At 46.1% G+C, this 14,230-nt stretch overlaps 2 protein-coding genes across 6 annotated transcripts; one reads left to right on the top strand and one right to left on the bottom strand.

Moving 5' to 3' along the window:
- The first annotated feature begins 152 nt into the window (after positions 1-152).
- ric8b (RIC8 guanine nucleotide exchange factor B) lies at positions 153-6,646 on the top strand. 2 transcript variants are annotated; one of them, XM_057051590.1, is made up of 10 exons: positions 163-469; positions 853-900; positions 998-1,627; positions 1,824-1,918; positions 2,617-2,767; positions 2,953-3,048; positions 3,173-3,317; positions 3,412-3,556; positions 3,645-3,764; positions 5,733-6,646. In XM_057051590.1, the coding sequence occupies exons 1-10, from the start codon at positions 386-388 to the stop codon at positions 5,836-5,838; spliced, it is 1,620 nt and encodes a 539-aa protein (XP_056907570.1). In that variant the 5' UTR covers positions 163-385; the 3' UTR covers positions 5,839-6,646. The 2 variants fall into 2 exon arrangements, with proteins under 2 accessions (XP_056907571.1, XP_056907570.1); XM_057051591.1 differs by lacking the exon at positions 853-900 and having other exon boundaries at positions 153-469.
- Positions 6,647-6,786: 140 nt separating this feature from the next.
- Positions 6,787-12,337, bottom strand: si:dkey-103i16.6 (uncharacterized protein LOC557125 homolog). Of its 4 annotated transcripts, none has more exons than XM_057051594.1 (8): positions 12,105-12,337; positions 8,505-8,735; positions 8,234-8,410; positions 7,930-8,162; positions 7,762-7,862; positions 7,515-7,676; positions 7,226-7,438; positions 6,787-7,107 (listed from the first exon to the last, which is right to left on the bottom strand). In XM_057051594.1, exons 2-8 carry the CDS (start codon positions 8,702-8,704, stop codon positions 6,931-6,933), a joined length of 1,263 nt encoding a protein of 420 aa, XP_056907574.1. In that variant the 5' UTR covers positions 8,705-8,735; positions 12,105-12,337; the 3' UTR covers positions 6,787-6,930. The 4 variants fall into 4 exon arrangements, with proteins under 4 accessions (XP_056907574.1, XP_056907575.1, XP_056907576.1 ...); XM_057051595.1 differs by having other exon boundaries at positions 12,109-12,337; XM_057051596.1 differs by having other exon boundaries at positions 12,125-12,337.
- Positions 12,338-14,230: the final 1,893 nt, after the last annotated feature.

Genomic DNA, 14,230 nt, shown 5'->3' with positions numbered 1-14,230 from the left:
TATCAATTAAGGTTGATCTTTAATTAAAACACAATGTAATTAATTATAGGTCTATATTATAACTTCACCTGCAAGCCTGTGTGCATTTATCTGGACGAAGAAGCTCCACAATATGACATAAGATGAGGCAGCACTTCAACCAGCGAGTGATTTAATTTTATGTTTCTTTATAAAACCAGATATCTGCAGTGAAGTGAAGTGAATGAAGCCGCTGTCATGAATGGAGCTGCCGTGGAGGCAGGACAGCCCGGGCAGCGGTGGGGAAGTCAGGGGAGGTTCCCAGGTTCCATCCAGCCGGCCAGCTAAGCTAGCTAGTTAGCTGCAGGAAAACCATCCATCGCGTCAACAAAACGAAGCTAACCATTCGCTTCTTTAGACGCCAACAATGGATTTGAAGCATATCTTGTCGAAACTTGAAAACAGCAGCGAGGAGGACGCCGAAACGCTCCTGCAGCAGTTTAATCGGGAGGTGAGTCGCGGCTCTGCGCCTTTTTACCTCAACCCAAACAACCGCTGCTGCTAGCTGGAGCTAGCGAACCAGTTAGCTCCGACTGAGCTAACAAACTGGTAGCCTAAGATTCTCCACTCTTAACATTAGATATCACACGCTATCCGATGGATGTTCTTCTGGAAGCATATTAGGGGAAATCTGTGATACTTTGCCGTAAAGCTTTGATGAGATTTGCGACGCTTCTGCTGTCCAAGATAGCTTCTCCATGTAAACACTCGCTACGAAACTTGATTTCATGTTTGTGTTTTCATCTGTGGACCTTGAACAGAGATGATTTGTTGCTTCATATGTTGTCGGAATTCCGAGCTTCTTGTCCACAATAAGCATGTTATCCGTTTCAGAACAGCCGCACCTTTACTTTTGAGAAAAACGAAGAAACCCTGCGCAGTGTAAGTACGGCTCAGCTGACCAGATGTTCTTTGGTCATCAAGGGGTCCCAGATGTGACAGATGCTATTTATAACATCTCTGCCCTGTGTCATTTCAGAAGCTGTGTCAGAGTGTTTTGACAATCCTCCAGAGGCGGGTGCGGCCCAGATACCAGAGAACATGTCTGGAGACCCTCCGAATCCTGTCCAGAGACAAGCGCGTGCTCGCACCTGTCGCCACCAAGGACAGCATTCTCCTCCTGGGAGGGCTGGCAAGGCTGCACGGCGGACACAACGGAGATGACAACCAAAACAGTACTCATGAAGATGACCGGTCGGAGGACGAGGAGAAGGTGGTGGTGGAGGCTCTAAAGTGCCTGTGCAATGTGGTTTACAACAGCCCCGAAGCCCAGCAGGTCAGTGTGGACGTGCAGCTGGCGCACGGTCTGTGCGCCAGTCTGAGCGCGGCCCGCACATGGCACCACGAGGTGGGCCTGTTCACGCTGCGCCTCGTATTCCTGCTGTCTGCGCTGAGATCTGACGTCAGAGGGGTGATGAAGAGGGAGTGGCACGCAGTACGACTGTTGTCGGAAGTGCTGGAGCACACCTTGGATGTTCGCTGGGTTGGACCTCATGAGGCTGCCAGTCCCGACCCCCAAGCCTCGCCCATGCCTGCAGATGACAATGAGCGAGCGATGGAAACCCTCAAGGCCTTGTTCAACCTCACGCTGTCTTCCACCGGTGGTGATGTAAGTGTGTCGTAAAACACACAACAGCAAAATGATACAAACATGGTGTCCATTGGTTCTGTGCCGTCTCTGTCAGCCATGTGCTGCGCATGATTCAGACTTTGACACCTGTTCTCATCTCACTTGCTTTCTCCTGGGCTGTGATTTCTCACCGCCTAAACCGTTAAAGATCTCGGGATTTGTGTCACTTTCGCAGGAAGACGACCGCCAGTTCCGAGTGATCGCTGCCATCCTTCGTCATCTTTTGATGCTGAAGACTGAGACGGAGGAGAAAACGGAGGAAGCACACAGGTAAGAGGTCTAGGCTCACTCTTTTGTGACACTCCTCCTCCACATGAGGAACTCAGCTTGTCGGATAGCTGCCGCCGCATCTTCTCCTCCTGCTAATTTCATGCAGGAATGCCGAGAATTTGTGGTGAATGAAATCTAAACGAGTCATGTGCAAGTGATGGATGTTTCTCTTGACCCGGTGACTTGGTGGCTGGTAATAAAACTGCTTTAGTCAGTCTGAGTGAGAACGTTTATGGGTTGAGGCCCTTTTAAAGTTTGCCTGAGCCCGTTCACTGACATGATGCAGCCTTAAACATCACTGAAATTGATTTCATTGGTCCGCAGTGTGACGACAGCAGATGCTGGTTTTCGGACCGTGAGCAGTTTGTGAGCAAGTTACAGGTTTTTATATTCGACAGCTGTTGGTATTTTCAACGTGTGCTGCATCGCGTGGACTCTGATTGAGAGATCGACCTGATATTACATCTCAATATCACAAATTTATTTAAAGGGTCTGCTGGTGGATTGTGTAGAAGAGCTTTCAAAGTGAAAGAGTCACACTACATAAGTCACATTAAAGTTCCTGTCCCCCTCTGAAACGAGGAGAACTAACAGGTTCTTCAGTCTCCAGAATCTTTCTTGGTTAATTCACCACTAATGTGTTGAGAAACTGGGTCCAAGAACCTGATATTAATGCAGTTAAGGGTTTTTGTTTTCAGCCATGCTGTCAACCTGCTGAATAACCTGCCTGTGCCCTGCCTGGATGTGCTGATCGATGTTCCTGTGCAGGGAGGACAGGAGAAATATGGTGGGAAAAATATGGATGCGATCCAGAAGCTTCTGGACTTCATGGAGAAAAGAATCGACAAGGTGAAGTCCGAATCCGCAGCGGCGTGCCGCATCGTTGACGGGCTGTGATTGAGCATTTGTTCGTCAGTGCTACGTGTGATGTCACCACACTTCCTGAAAGTCTAGCACGTGCATTCAGAACAGATGCTTTTTGAGAAATTCCCCATCCAATATGTGAAAGACTACATTTGTTTGGTTGTGTGCAGGGCTCAAACTACAAAGAGGGTTTGACTCCAGTGTTGAGCCTGCTGACCGAAGGCTCCAGATGCCACAGGGAGATCCGTCGATACATCAAAGCTCAGGTAAGTTGAGGTGACCAAGGATGGGACGTTTTGGGTCATTTCTACCCTGAAAAGGGGGCTCCGACATGAAAAGACGAGCCTGAAGGAAGCAAACGTGCATCAGTCGAACTATCTGCACCTGCAGGTACTTCCACCACTGAAGGACGTGAAGATCAGGCCAGAGGTGGGCTCCACCCTGAGGAACAAGCTGGTCCGCCTGATGACGCATGTCGACATGGGCGTGAAACAGACGGCTGCAGAGTTCCTCTTCGTCCTGTGTAAAGAAAGCGGTGAGGTGGGGGGCACGTCCCTGGGTTTGGCCCGTCGGGCTCGCCGGTTCACCCCTTGTTTTAATTGTTGCCTTTTGATGATGTCATCGTGCAGTCGACAACCTGTTGAAATACACCGGGTACGGAAACGCTGCGGGACTCCTGGTGGCCCGAGGACTCCTGGCAGGAGGGCGAGGAGAGACTCAGTACTCTGAAGACGAGGACTCGGACACGGAGGAATACAAATCTGCAAAACCCTTGTAGGTGCTCCCCACGTGTCCATCGCGTTCGTGCACTTCGGGGACATGTCGCAGTGTCGTAACAAGCGCGTTCTCCTGCTTGTTCCAGCATCAACCCCATCACCGGTCACATAGAAGAGCCGATGCCAAACCCCATCGAGGAGATGACGGAGGACCAGAAGGAGTACGAAGCCGAGAAGCTCGCCAACATGTTTGACAAGTTGTCAAGGTAAATACAGATGAGAAATCGAAATCATGACATTAAGAACGGGCGCAACATCAACCGTATCGGATCCCATACATCCACTGAGGCTGCATCTGGTGTAAATGGATTGATTTTTGATGATAGCTGATTAAAGGACTCATCATTCTTATTATTTTAGTTGCCAATTACAGGTGAAAACATCTGCTATAAGTATCGGCCCTTAATTAAATCTCACCTCGTCTCCCTCCTAAATGGGACGTAGCAACCGCTAACGTGCTGTCACAAACCCGCCACCAGCAGTCCAGTTATTTGTTTGACATACCTGCCGGTGGGGATGCCCGGCTCCAAATAGACTCAATTGGGCAAATTCCTTCAATGGTTCCTCTCTGCGCCTGTCCTCACTGTGGAGCCACATCCAGGGCATGCTGCCAGCGGGCGTTTCAGATTTTTGCCGCAGGTTTTGGGATGATTGCATTTACACGACATGTTATTTCCCGACAGAGAAAAGCAAAAATGAAGAAATGATAAAGTTTTGTTTTGGTTTTTTTGCCCAGCATTTTGCCTGTCTTTTCCTCTCCTGGCCAAATTATCCATATTAATTATTGTCTCCCTGCTGTATTTTTGTTGACCTTTCAGCAGCTCACGTTAGTTGAGCCTGTACAAAGGTGCGAGGGCGCTCGCTCCCTGCCAACCCTTTCATCCAAGCAAGAATCTGACACCGCTTCAATTAGGCCCAGACTTGCAGCACGCCGCAGCATTCAGCCAGAGAACTGAAGCTGCCGGCACGCCACCGCGCCGTCATTATAACCACACCGTTAATTATCACCTAATTGGCACACAGTCAGTCCTGAGTCTTTTATGTGTCGCATTCAAGGTTTTAATAACTTGTTTTCTGCTGACTTTATCCCTTTCATCCCGGGGAGTCGGTCTTTGGTCAGACAGGAAGTGGACGGTGACAGAGGACAAAGAAATTTAGCTGGAATGCGGTTGAAGAGGAGAGGGAGGAAGACTCACGGGCCAACATTGTTGAAGCAGAGAGGGTTAAGCTGTAATGAGGAGCGTGTGTCCAGAAGAGGAAGATTCCTTTTTTTTCTTTTTTTTTTGCAGCTGCACCCTCTTTCTTCTCTTCCTCACCAAAGGAGATGTGATGATGATGGAGAGCTTCTTCCTCAGAGAAGACTCTAAGGAGATGATTCAGAGACTTGCAAGAATGTGCTCTCCTAACTGGTTAACTGCTCCTCCAATTAGGAGATATTTTGCATCCCACCCATTAGTCGCAGTCCTTTAGAAATGCTGACAGGAGGGTTTATTTAGTTTTTATTTAGTTTTGTTAATAGTTCGTGTGATGACTACGACATTATAATCTCGTTTGTCTGCGTCATTCCTCTCCCGATTTTACATTTAAAGCTCCTCATCTCTGCTCCTCTACAGCTCGTCAAACGTAGATTTTTCCCTGGCAAAGTTCAAATTAATTGCGGGAATCAGAAGGAATTACAGACATTTGTGTTTAAACCTCCTTTCAAATGAATGCAAATGGCTCCTTTTTAAAATCTCCGATGGATAATTCTCTGATAAATCATCTTAAGGGGGGGGGGAGCGGTGACTCGGTGCAGGGATAATTGGATTAGGATGAAGGGCCTGCTAGGTCTTTGAGGTGATTAGTCTGAGCGCTGATCCTGTAATTAAACTGCCAGAGGAGAGGAGGGTGAAGATGGCCAGACTGGGCCTGCTGTCCATGAAGGGGAGTGGGGGGTGGGAGTGAGGGTCCTCAAGCTCAGGATGTATGAGAGTAAAGATGTTGCGCTGAAAGGCCTCTTCAGACTCTCCTGCTACAAAAGCTCCTGAACTGGGCGGCGGATTTGTCCTTTAAACGTGTTTACTTTGAAATATGGCCTTGACCTCCAGTTTAGTCATCATCGTGGTTTCAGTCATGTGCTTTTTGCGCAACTTTTTTAAGATAAATCGATCCCTCGATGCCCTTTGTGTCCGCAGGCAGAACGTGATCCGACCGATGAGCGTGAGACCCGACGGAACGTTGGCGCCCCTGGAGGAGACGCTGCGTGTTCCCGAGGACCACTCAGGATCGGACTCTGACTAGAACGCTGCACAGGGGAGGGCGACAAGTTCCACGTGGAGCTGCGCTTCTAAGGCCACGTCCCGTTTCGTGGGGGGGGGGGTCTTTTATTCTCGGGTGCAAGAATCTTGATACTCTCACAATAAACCACCATTATTTGACTGAAATCGGGTGTCTCCTGTCACAGAGGGCCAAACTGTGCGTTTAAAAGTTTAATGGCTCAGCTCTGAACTGGGACGCAGCTCACGTCAACGGAGGAAGTTTAGAGGCTCCGTTCTAAAACACGCCGACATGGAAGAAAGACACTAATGGCATCTGAAAAAAGCATAGGAGGTCTCCATGGTTACTGCTGCACCTTTATGGTTTGTTTAGTTGCCTGTTATTAGGAAACTCCTGGCACTGTCAGAGGGCAACAGTCTGGATATTTCTTCATCTTTGCTCTTGATTTGCTTTTTTTGTTGCCACCTTCTGTGTTGTGTTGATTAAAGCTGTAGAATAATTGCACCAGGTTGCTGGTGTGAAACCGTTGGGCCTTGGAAACCAAGTCTGCGTGTGTTTCCCCTCACACCAGTTTCTTTTTAGATTAGATGATCATTCCAGGTTTTTTATTGCTTCTTGTGTTTGTTTTTACACAGGAATGTTGTTTTAATCCACGCTACTTCTGCCAAATCAGAGCTCAGTTTTATGATCCGCTCTTTCATATTTATGATCACTGTTTTTGTGTATAAATACGATGCTGATTTCCGATCGATCTTTTTTGTCCACTTGTCATACTTCCTGCTTTGCATTTTTAAAGTAATAAATTGTCGGTTTTTGCATGAATGAAATTTTACGTTGTGTGTGGAGTCACATTTTAATCCTCTCCTCTCTGCAACAGCCACTTTCTCCTTTCTCCCATTATTTTTGTATCCGCCGACCCGGTGAAACGATCACGGGTTGGATCATCTACAACAGAACCGTCAAAAAAGGGAGCAAAATCAATTATTTTTTTATTAAATATCGATAAAATACAGTTGTATTGACATAAAACATCAGCAGGTTTATAAGTGCTTTAACTTTAAATATGGCCGCTAAAGTGTTCTTGATGTTCCTAGACAGACGCACGATCACGTGACCTCAGCTGCTGAGCGTGGACGACGCGGAACTCTTGCTGTCGGTCTCTGAGTCACTCTCTTCACCGTTGCTCCTGGCTCCGTCCCCACGGGCCTCCATCTTCCTGGGAGAATCCGTGGACCCGCTCTCGTGTGTCTGGCTGCTCAGTGACGGTGGGCTGCTAATCAGAACAGGGATGCTCTGCAGAAACGTTATTGAACAGACAGCATCAGCAAACTCCAGAGGTATTCTAGAGAACACTGGCTCACCCTGTTCCTTCGCCACATTTCCACAAAGAACGGGGAAAAAAAGAGCCCACCTGTGTCTCCTGGGTGCTCATCAGTTCCTCGATCTCGCTGTCCCAGCCGAGCATTTCGGCAAACCTCCGCACGGTGGCCACCAGGTCGCCCAGCTCCATGTGGTCGCCTCTCCGTAGCGGCACCCTCTCAAAGGGACCCACGGCGTGGCGGTTCAAGAGAAGACGTGGAACGGTGGAGCGCACGGTGTTCACCAGGCTGGCGAACGGCTCGATCTGAAGCACGTGAGCATTTCACCTGAATGGCTGATTGAGCCGGTGTGTATATTGCTCGCTGCGTGTGTAAATATACCTGTAAGGAGGTGCCCATAATGATCAGCAGGTCGGCTTTGGGGAAATCTTTAGTGTGGAGGAAATACTTCTCAGGGAGGTCCTCTCCGAAAAACACCACGTCGGGTTTGACCGTTGCAGCGCAGAACGAGCAGAGCGGCACTTTATCGCTCATGATGGCTGCCTGTGACGGCGAGAGGAGAGAGCGTGACATCGCTGCGCCGCCACGTTCGACGGACACGGCGTCGTGGCGGGGACGCCAGTTTTACCTTCGCCTCGGCAGCAGGAAACGCAGTGTAGCACAGGTGACAGGACGCCGTGCTGAAACTGCCGTGAGCTTCCACCAGTTTGTCGTCCGGGATGCCGCAAACTGCGAAGAGAAGGCGGTCAGCGTTTTGCCCAAGCAGCAGACAAATGTCCCATCGGGCCTCACTCACGCTTCTCCAGGCCGTCGATGTTCTGCGTATACATGCGCAGCAGCAGGCCTTTGTGGTGGAGCACGCGGATGAAGTAGTGGATGTAGTTGGGCCGGTGGCTTCCCGGATACAGAGCCTTGGCCAGGGAGAAGAATGGCAGCGGGTCGTTGGAGAAGAAGTCGATGTTGAAAACGGCCTCTGGGTAGGGAATATTGTACTGCTCCAGGTTGGCATACAGGCCCGTTCCTGGAGTCCTGAGCAGTGCAGAAATAACCAGAGCGATAAAAATGCACCTACCGAGAAGGAAAAGCACAAAGATGCCAACCTGAAGTCAGGGATCCCGCTGGCTGTGCTGATTCCCGCTCCGGCCACCACCACCACATTCTTGCAGCGCCCCAGCTTCACCAGCCGGGCTACAGACGCCAGACCCCCGCGGGATCTCCCTAGAGTGGACCTGGAGCCGGAGGACCGACAAGCCTGCGCTGGGACGCTGCTGCTTGCGCTGGAAAACAGACCATGGCAAGAAGTGAGCGTGGTTCACGGCTCCGGGTTAATGTTTTCGGAGATTTTTGATGTCCTCAGACGACAGTTCTCACCCCAGAGCTAAACTGTTCTGTCTGCTGACGCTCATCTGGCTCAGGTCCTGCGCCAATGTGGAGTCCGTCTGCTTTTTTCGCTGTTTTCCATAAAGGCCGAACTCGGGCCCCAGGGCTTCTGCGGGGCCCGTGTGTCTGGCCTGGGAGCTGGAGCTGCGCGTGATCCTGGTGACCGTACACTGGGGGGCTTTTTTGTTCATTCCAACGCCTGCTGACAGCGAGGAGCTAAGCCTATTTTACAAAAGAAAAAAAATGCCACATTTGTGCAAAACTTGGTTGGATTATTTTTCTTTCATTTCTTGTAATCAATGTCTCAACTGGCTCATTCTCCAGGTTTTTGTTAAATGCATTTGCACCCCCCATCTTCTGTGTCCCATATTTAAAAAGCTGTTACACAGAAATCATCCCTTTCTTTTCGCTGACTTAACAAAGCGAGATGGTGTAATGTTTTAAACCCGTCAGCTGCTGAACAAAAGCTAATGGCTGCTATATATTTAGCAGCCCCTGTTTGCCCCCTCAGAAGCAACGCTAACACAGCCCACAGCTGTGGCAGCTTTACTGTTCAGGGAAAGCACCAGGAAGAGTTGACTGGGGGTGGGGGGGGGGCAAAAGTGAAAGGGACCGTAGATTGACTGTGTGTCAACAAACCCAGCTGGGAGAGAAAAGAGGATGCACCCCCCCCCCCCCACACACACACACACACACAAAGTCCCCCCCAAAAAACAGGGACACAAGAGTGAAGGAGGGGTGCAGAGATGAATGATACGGAGGTGGATTTCAATAAAGGAGGAACACAGGAGGGGAAGGAGAGCTGGAGTTGGGGGGGGTCAGGAGGTGGGGGCTGCTCTCCGCTTCCATGAGCAATGATCAGAGAGAGGTGGTAGGCGAGGGGATGCAACTACATCCCATAAAACACTACGGCTTCAGAGGGCAGCGGAGAGACGAAGACCGGCTACTTATCCACCCCCCAGGTGGGACGGTGGTGATGTCATCGGAACCATCCGGGCCCAGCTGAAGCTGCTCTGTTTGCTTGGATTAAATCCCCTCTCAGATGGGAAATCGGTACTGCTGAAAAGGCCGATGCTCCCACACCCCTGCGCAGCCCACAGAACTATTAAAAACAGCAGGGGGGGCGACGGTCTCAGCTTTTGTCTGGACTCCAAGACACTGCTGAGTACAGGCAATAAATCAGCCAAGCACTTATTAAAGGTCACACACGGATGGGCCCTCCACACTGTCAGGCCTCCTTTCAGTTAATAAATGAAACTTTGTCTTTGGAAATCATCTGTTTCTCCTCTAAACAGCAATGGTCCCACTCCTGTAATTGTGCCACACATGCTGATTCTAATGACAAATAAATCCCTGAATAAATAACAAAGGGCTTAAAAAGGATTTCAGATCCACCCTCCCCTTTAAAGCTCTTCTTCTCGTCGCTCCTCCGCGGCCAAGACGACCATCCCAATGTGTCCCAGTACTGGGACCACCAAGACTGTGGCTGCTCATGGGGAGGTTACAGTTATCTGATTACTGTTGCACAACAGCCGACACACTTCGCCGCTCACCATTACCGCTTTAAAAAGGTCACTGGATAATCCCTTGATGATCAAAGAAGTTGGCATCAAAACATAAGCAGCGAGGTAAAAAAGAAGGATTTATGTAACAAATATTTAAAATACATTTTTGAGATCTGCACTTTGCATCCAGGCCATAAAACGTTGGCTGTGCCTGGCATATCACATTATCTGGGTCTCAACGGAGATGTGGGTGGCTTTAACGAGGATGGCAGCCCCTGTATTTAACCCTCCACTTACATCAGAATCCAACTTTGACTTCTGCTGCTCCGCCACCGCTCCCTGACACAGGGAGGTCAGCCCAGTCGCCGTGGAAACCCGTGCTTACTTAGCTGGAGAGGCGGCCCTCACTTCTCAATCCACCTGCTCGCTAATGACAGGTCACGCTGCGCAGCATCTTTGTCGCGCTTTCAATTGGCACAAAGCAGCGAGTCCTAATTTGTGTTGGTTTATTGTGTGATCACACTGAAGAGGCGGCCGAGAGCTGATTCTTCACACTCTATAATGACTCTCATCCTTTAACTCCAACAAGGATTAAACATCATTCTACCAATGACTGTTGGTCCAATGTCTTTGTGGATTTGTCCAAAAAGGTTTTCAAAACTTTTGGCCCGAGCAGAAAAGCTCCAGTGCTGATAGAAGATGAAGGTGATAAAATATGGAATATAAAAGCTGATTCCTGAAAGGTGGAAGCTAAGACGCTGATAGAACCATATCTATCATGCTCTTTGAGGTTTCTTCCTGTTAAAGGCAGGGTCTTTTTTGCCACTGGTACTTGGAGGGGATTCAGATTCTGGGTTTCTGAAAAGCACCTAGAGAGCGATTGATGTAACAGACACTAAATAAATAAAGTTCAATTGAAAGTTCAACTAAGGTCTTTAGTTAAATGTTCAATCCAAGTCATCGTGTTTAATTTTCTCAACAAGAGTGGATGAAATGTTAAATGTTTTTAAAAGATTTTTTTTTATCTGAGTAAATACACAAGTAAACGTAGTCGTGCCAGACCGCTATAAGAATGGCGGTCTGACACTGCCTCCTGCTGGATAAAATATATCATTACAACCGCATCCGATTAAAATGAGCGGTTAAATAAATAATCAGCTGCTTTGTTTTGTTGTTTGTTTTTTTTAGACATAAAAATGCCGTTTGAATATAGTCCTCATCTATATCCGGGTCAGATTACACTGAATGTATTTGTATTTCACATACTTTTATGAAATATTTCTAAATGAAAAAAACCAAAAAAAACAAAAAGGTTTTACTTTTCCTGGTCAATGTTTTTGTTCTCATTTATAGCGACTTTAGATTCTCACATACCAAAGGTTAACACACACAAGGTCACCAAATCCTGTACATACTTAGAAATACCTCAATCAAGGTCGGCCACAATTATGGAGGAATAAATTAATCTGATGTAACATATCGAACACAGGCATTATGAAGACATAAAAGATAAAATAAGTAATGAAAAAAACAGCCACTAAAGCATCGTAAAATTAGTTTACTGTACTGTTTTAAATATGCTGACCTCTATTTCTGTGGATTTATGCTCAAATGCTGGAAAATTTCCAACACTTTCATTAAGACATATAGACGTGACCTTTGAACTCAGACGCAGCAGAATTAGGGCACATGAACAGCTGAAACTCTAAAAATGAAACTTCACATTAACCAGGATCGTGTTGTTAGGAAATCCTGGTTGATACCTCAAGAAAAGGGATCACCCGTATTAAATCCTTCAGTCAATTAGAAATAAGGAAAAATCAAAGAGTTTCCCTTTGCGTCCCAATTGATTGATGTTATAAGATCTGACGCTTGTGACGTAATGACCTGTCTTTACGTAAATAAATGGTAATCTAAATAAATCACACTGTGCATTAGTACATGCCCAAAACAAAGATTTGTCTCTAAATTTAAATAAAAAATTACAATAATTTCACATTACGTTTATATTGTAAAATATAACCAGCCTTGCAATAAATGAAAGGGATTTGTAATAACCAGCAGAATCTTAATTGTCTTTAGCTACCTGCCTCTCCAGAAGCCGACCTTTGCAATGCTGTGGGAGCAGTGACGATTTTGTTGAGCTGCTCCGACTGCTGCGGATCCAGCTGGGAAACTGATGCGCTACTTTGAGGCTAAACTGTGAGTTTAAAAGCGAGCAAGCGCTGCAGGTTGGCCACCATCTGTTTAGGGAGCGCTAAAGGTGGTTCATTCAGCTCAAACACAGGAACTTTGTCTTCATGCAGCCCAAGCAAAGGCAATTCTAGAGGACAGAGCTCTCACTCTGCTTAGTTTTCCCGGATACTAAATAAGCGCCTGTCGTTTAGGCGGGAAACATAGCTTCAGTCACGTCGTGTCTTCATTACGTCAACTAAGGAGGTCATGTGACAGCCTGCGTTTTCGTTTGTGTCTTACTGAACTGACCTTAATGACATTTTCCTAAAATGGTGATAATGGGCCAGGAATTAACCCCTTTAACTTTGGTGATGTTCTGGATTCCAGAGGCACTTTGTTGATCAAAGCCAAGGGGCTTGCAATCTACTCTGTTGTGTAACTGCATTATTTCTTACTATACTATTCAGAGGTGAGTCTCGTGTCTGGAATGACATGCTTGTTTTTGGGTTGAACAGCCTCCATTAAAAGAAGGCACTTTAGATCTCTCTACTTAGAATCAGAATCTGCTGCCTTCAACATCTATCCTTTCACCGAGGCTCACCCTCAAGAACAGGATGAGCAATAGAGTGGCAGTCAAACACTGAAAGTATTCCACTTGATTGGAGTAGTAGTTTTGGGTGTAAATCACAATAGATAGATAGATAGATAGATAGATAGATAGATAGATAGAGATAGATAGATAGATAGATAGATAGATAGATATAGATAGATAGATAGATAGATAGATAGATAGATAGATAGATAGATAGATAGATAGATAGATAGATAGATAGATAGATAGATAGATAGATAGACAGACAGACAGACAGACAGACAGATAGACAAACCTTAAGGAGATCTTTTAGAATCCTCTGGCTTTAAAAAATCACTGATGTCCTCTGGTATTCTGAAAACATGGTGATTTTAAACCGGACTGATCTGGAAGAATATCTTGTTTTTTGCTTCTTTTTTAACAGACTATTAGATACTAAACCATATAATAAAGCAACACCTCTGGTAGGTAGATATTACATAAAGTAAATTACACGCAAATAATAGTTGTCTTATTCATTAATGAAAGGGGGTGTCACCAAGAAAATACGCCTCCGTTTGAGTCGCTTATCATTCTATCAGTAAACAACGATGTTTGACCTCTTCGTGAAATAGACGATCTAAAATTCTGCGCCTGCTAGGATATAACGTCACATCCGCTTCAGGAGACGAGGGTTGCTGTTTTCCCTCCCGCCAAAATTAAAATCTTTCCAAAATATTCAAACTGCATGGAATATTTCACCATGCAATGATTTATAAATTTGGGGGTCTTTTCGGTTAGCCCAAATAAACGCTATTTCGAATAAACGATTAGTTGCTATGGTTAGCACTGAAGTTAGTCTCGAATTCGTAGTTTAGACTCGTCAGTTAAGGGGGAATTTACGATTAAGACAATTGTAATAACGAGCGACTTTTAAAATAGTTTTTGGTCATTAGATGATTAATTTGGTTACTTCTCTGTTAAATGCAGTTTACTAAGTCAATTTAAAGATCCTACATTTTTTCTTGAAGCATTCAAATATAAATTTAACTTAACATTTCTTCAAATTACTGAAACCTATTCTACTGTTTAACTACACAGGTACTAACAATAATATTCCAATTGAAGAGGATTGGGAGACGTCATAATTCTGATTTAAATCACTTGGTTGCCTATTTCAGAATATCAAAATTCTAATTCTTTATTTTCCATATTCCACACATATTCTGTGACATCTTTATTTCATTTTTGAAAATCCAATCAGTTCCTAGTACTGTAATTGATTATTTCGCATTAAAAAACTACTAAAGAAAAAGAAACATTTAAGGTTGGTTTTAAAAATGCTGCATGATCTTTTACAGCGGAAGTGACGTCTCAGACACTAACCTCAGCTCGTTAAAAAGATGCATAAAATATGGAATTATCCTTGGTTGTCAGCAATATCACCAATAATAAATAAGGTTGTT

Source organism: Takifugu flavidus, chromosome 13, assembly GCF_003711565.1.
Source record: "Takifugu flavidus isolate HTHZ2018 chromosome 13, ASM371156v2, whole genome shotgun sequence".
Taxonomy (NCBI): Eukaryota; Metazoa; Chordata; class Actinopteri; order Tetraodontiformes; family Tetraodontidae; genus Takifugu; species Takifugu flavidus.
The sequence above is the reverse complement of the archived record's forward strand: the minus strand, read 5'-3'. Positions and strand labels throughout refer to the sequence as shown.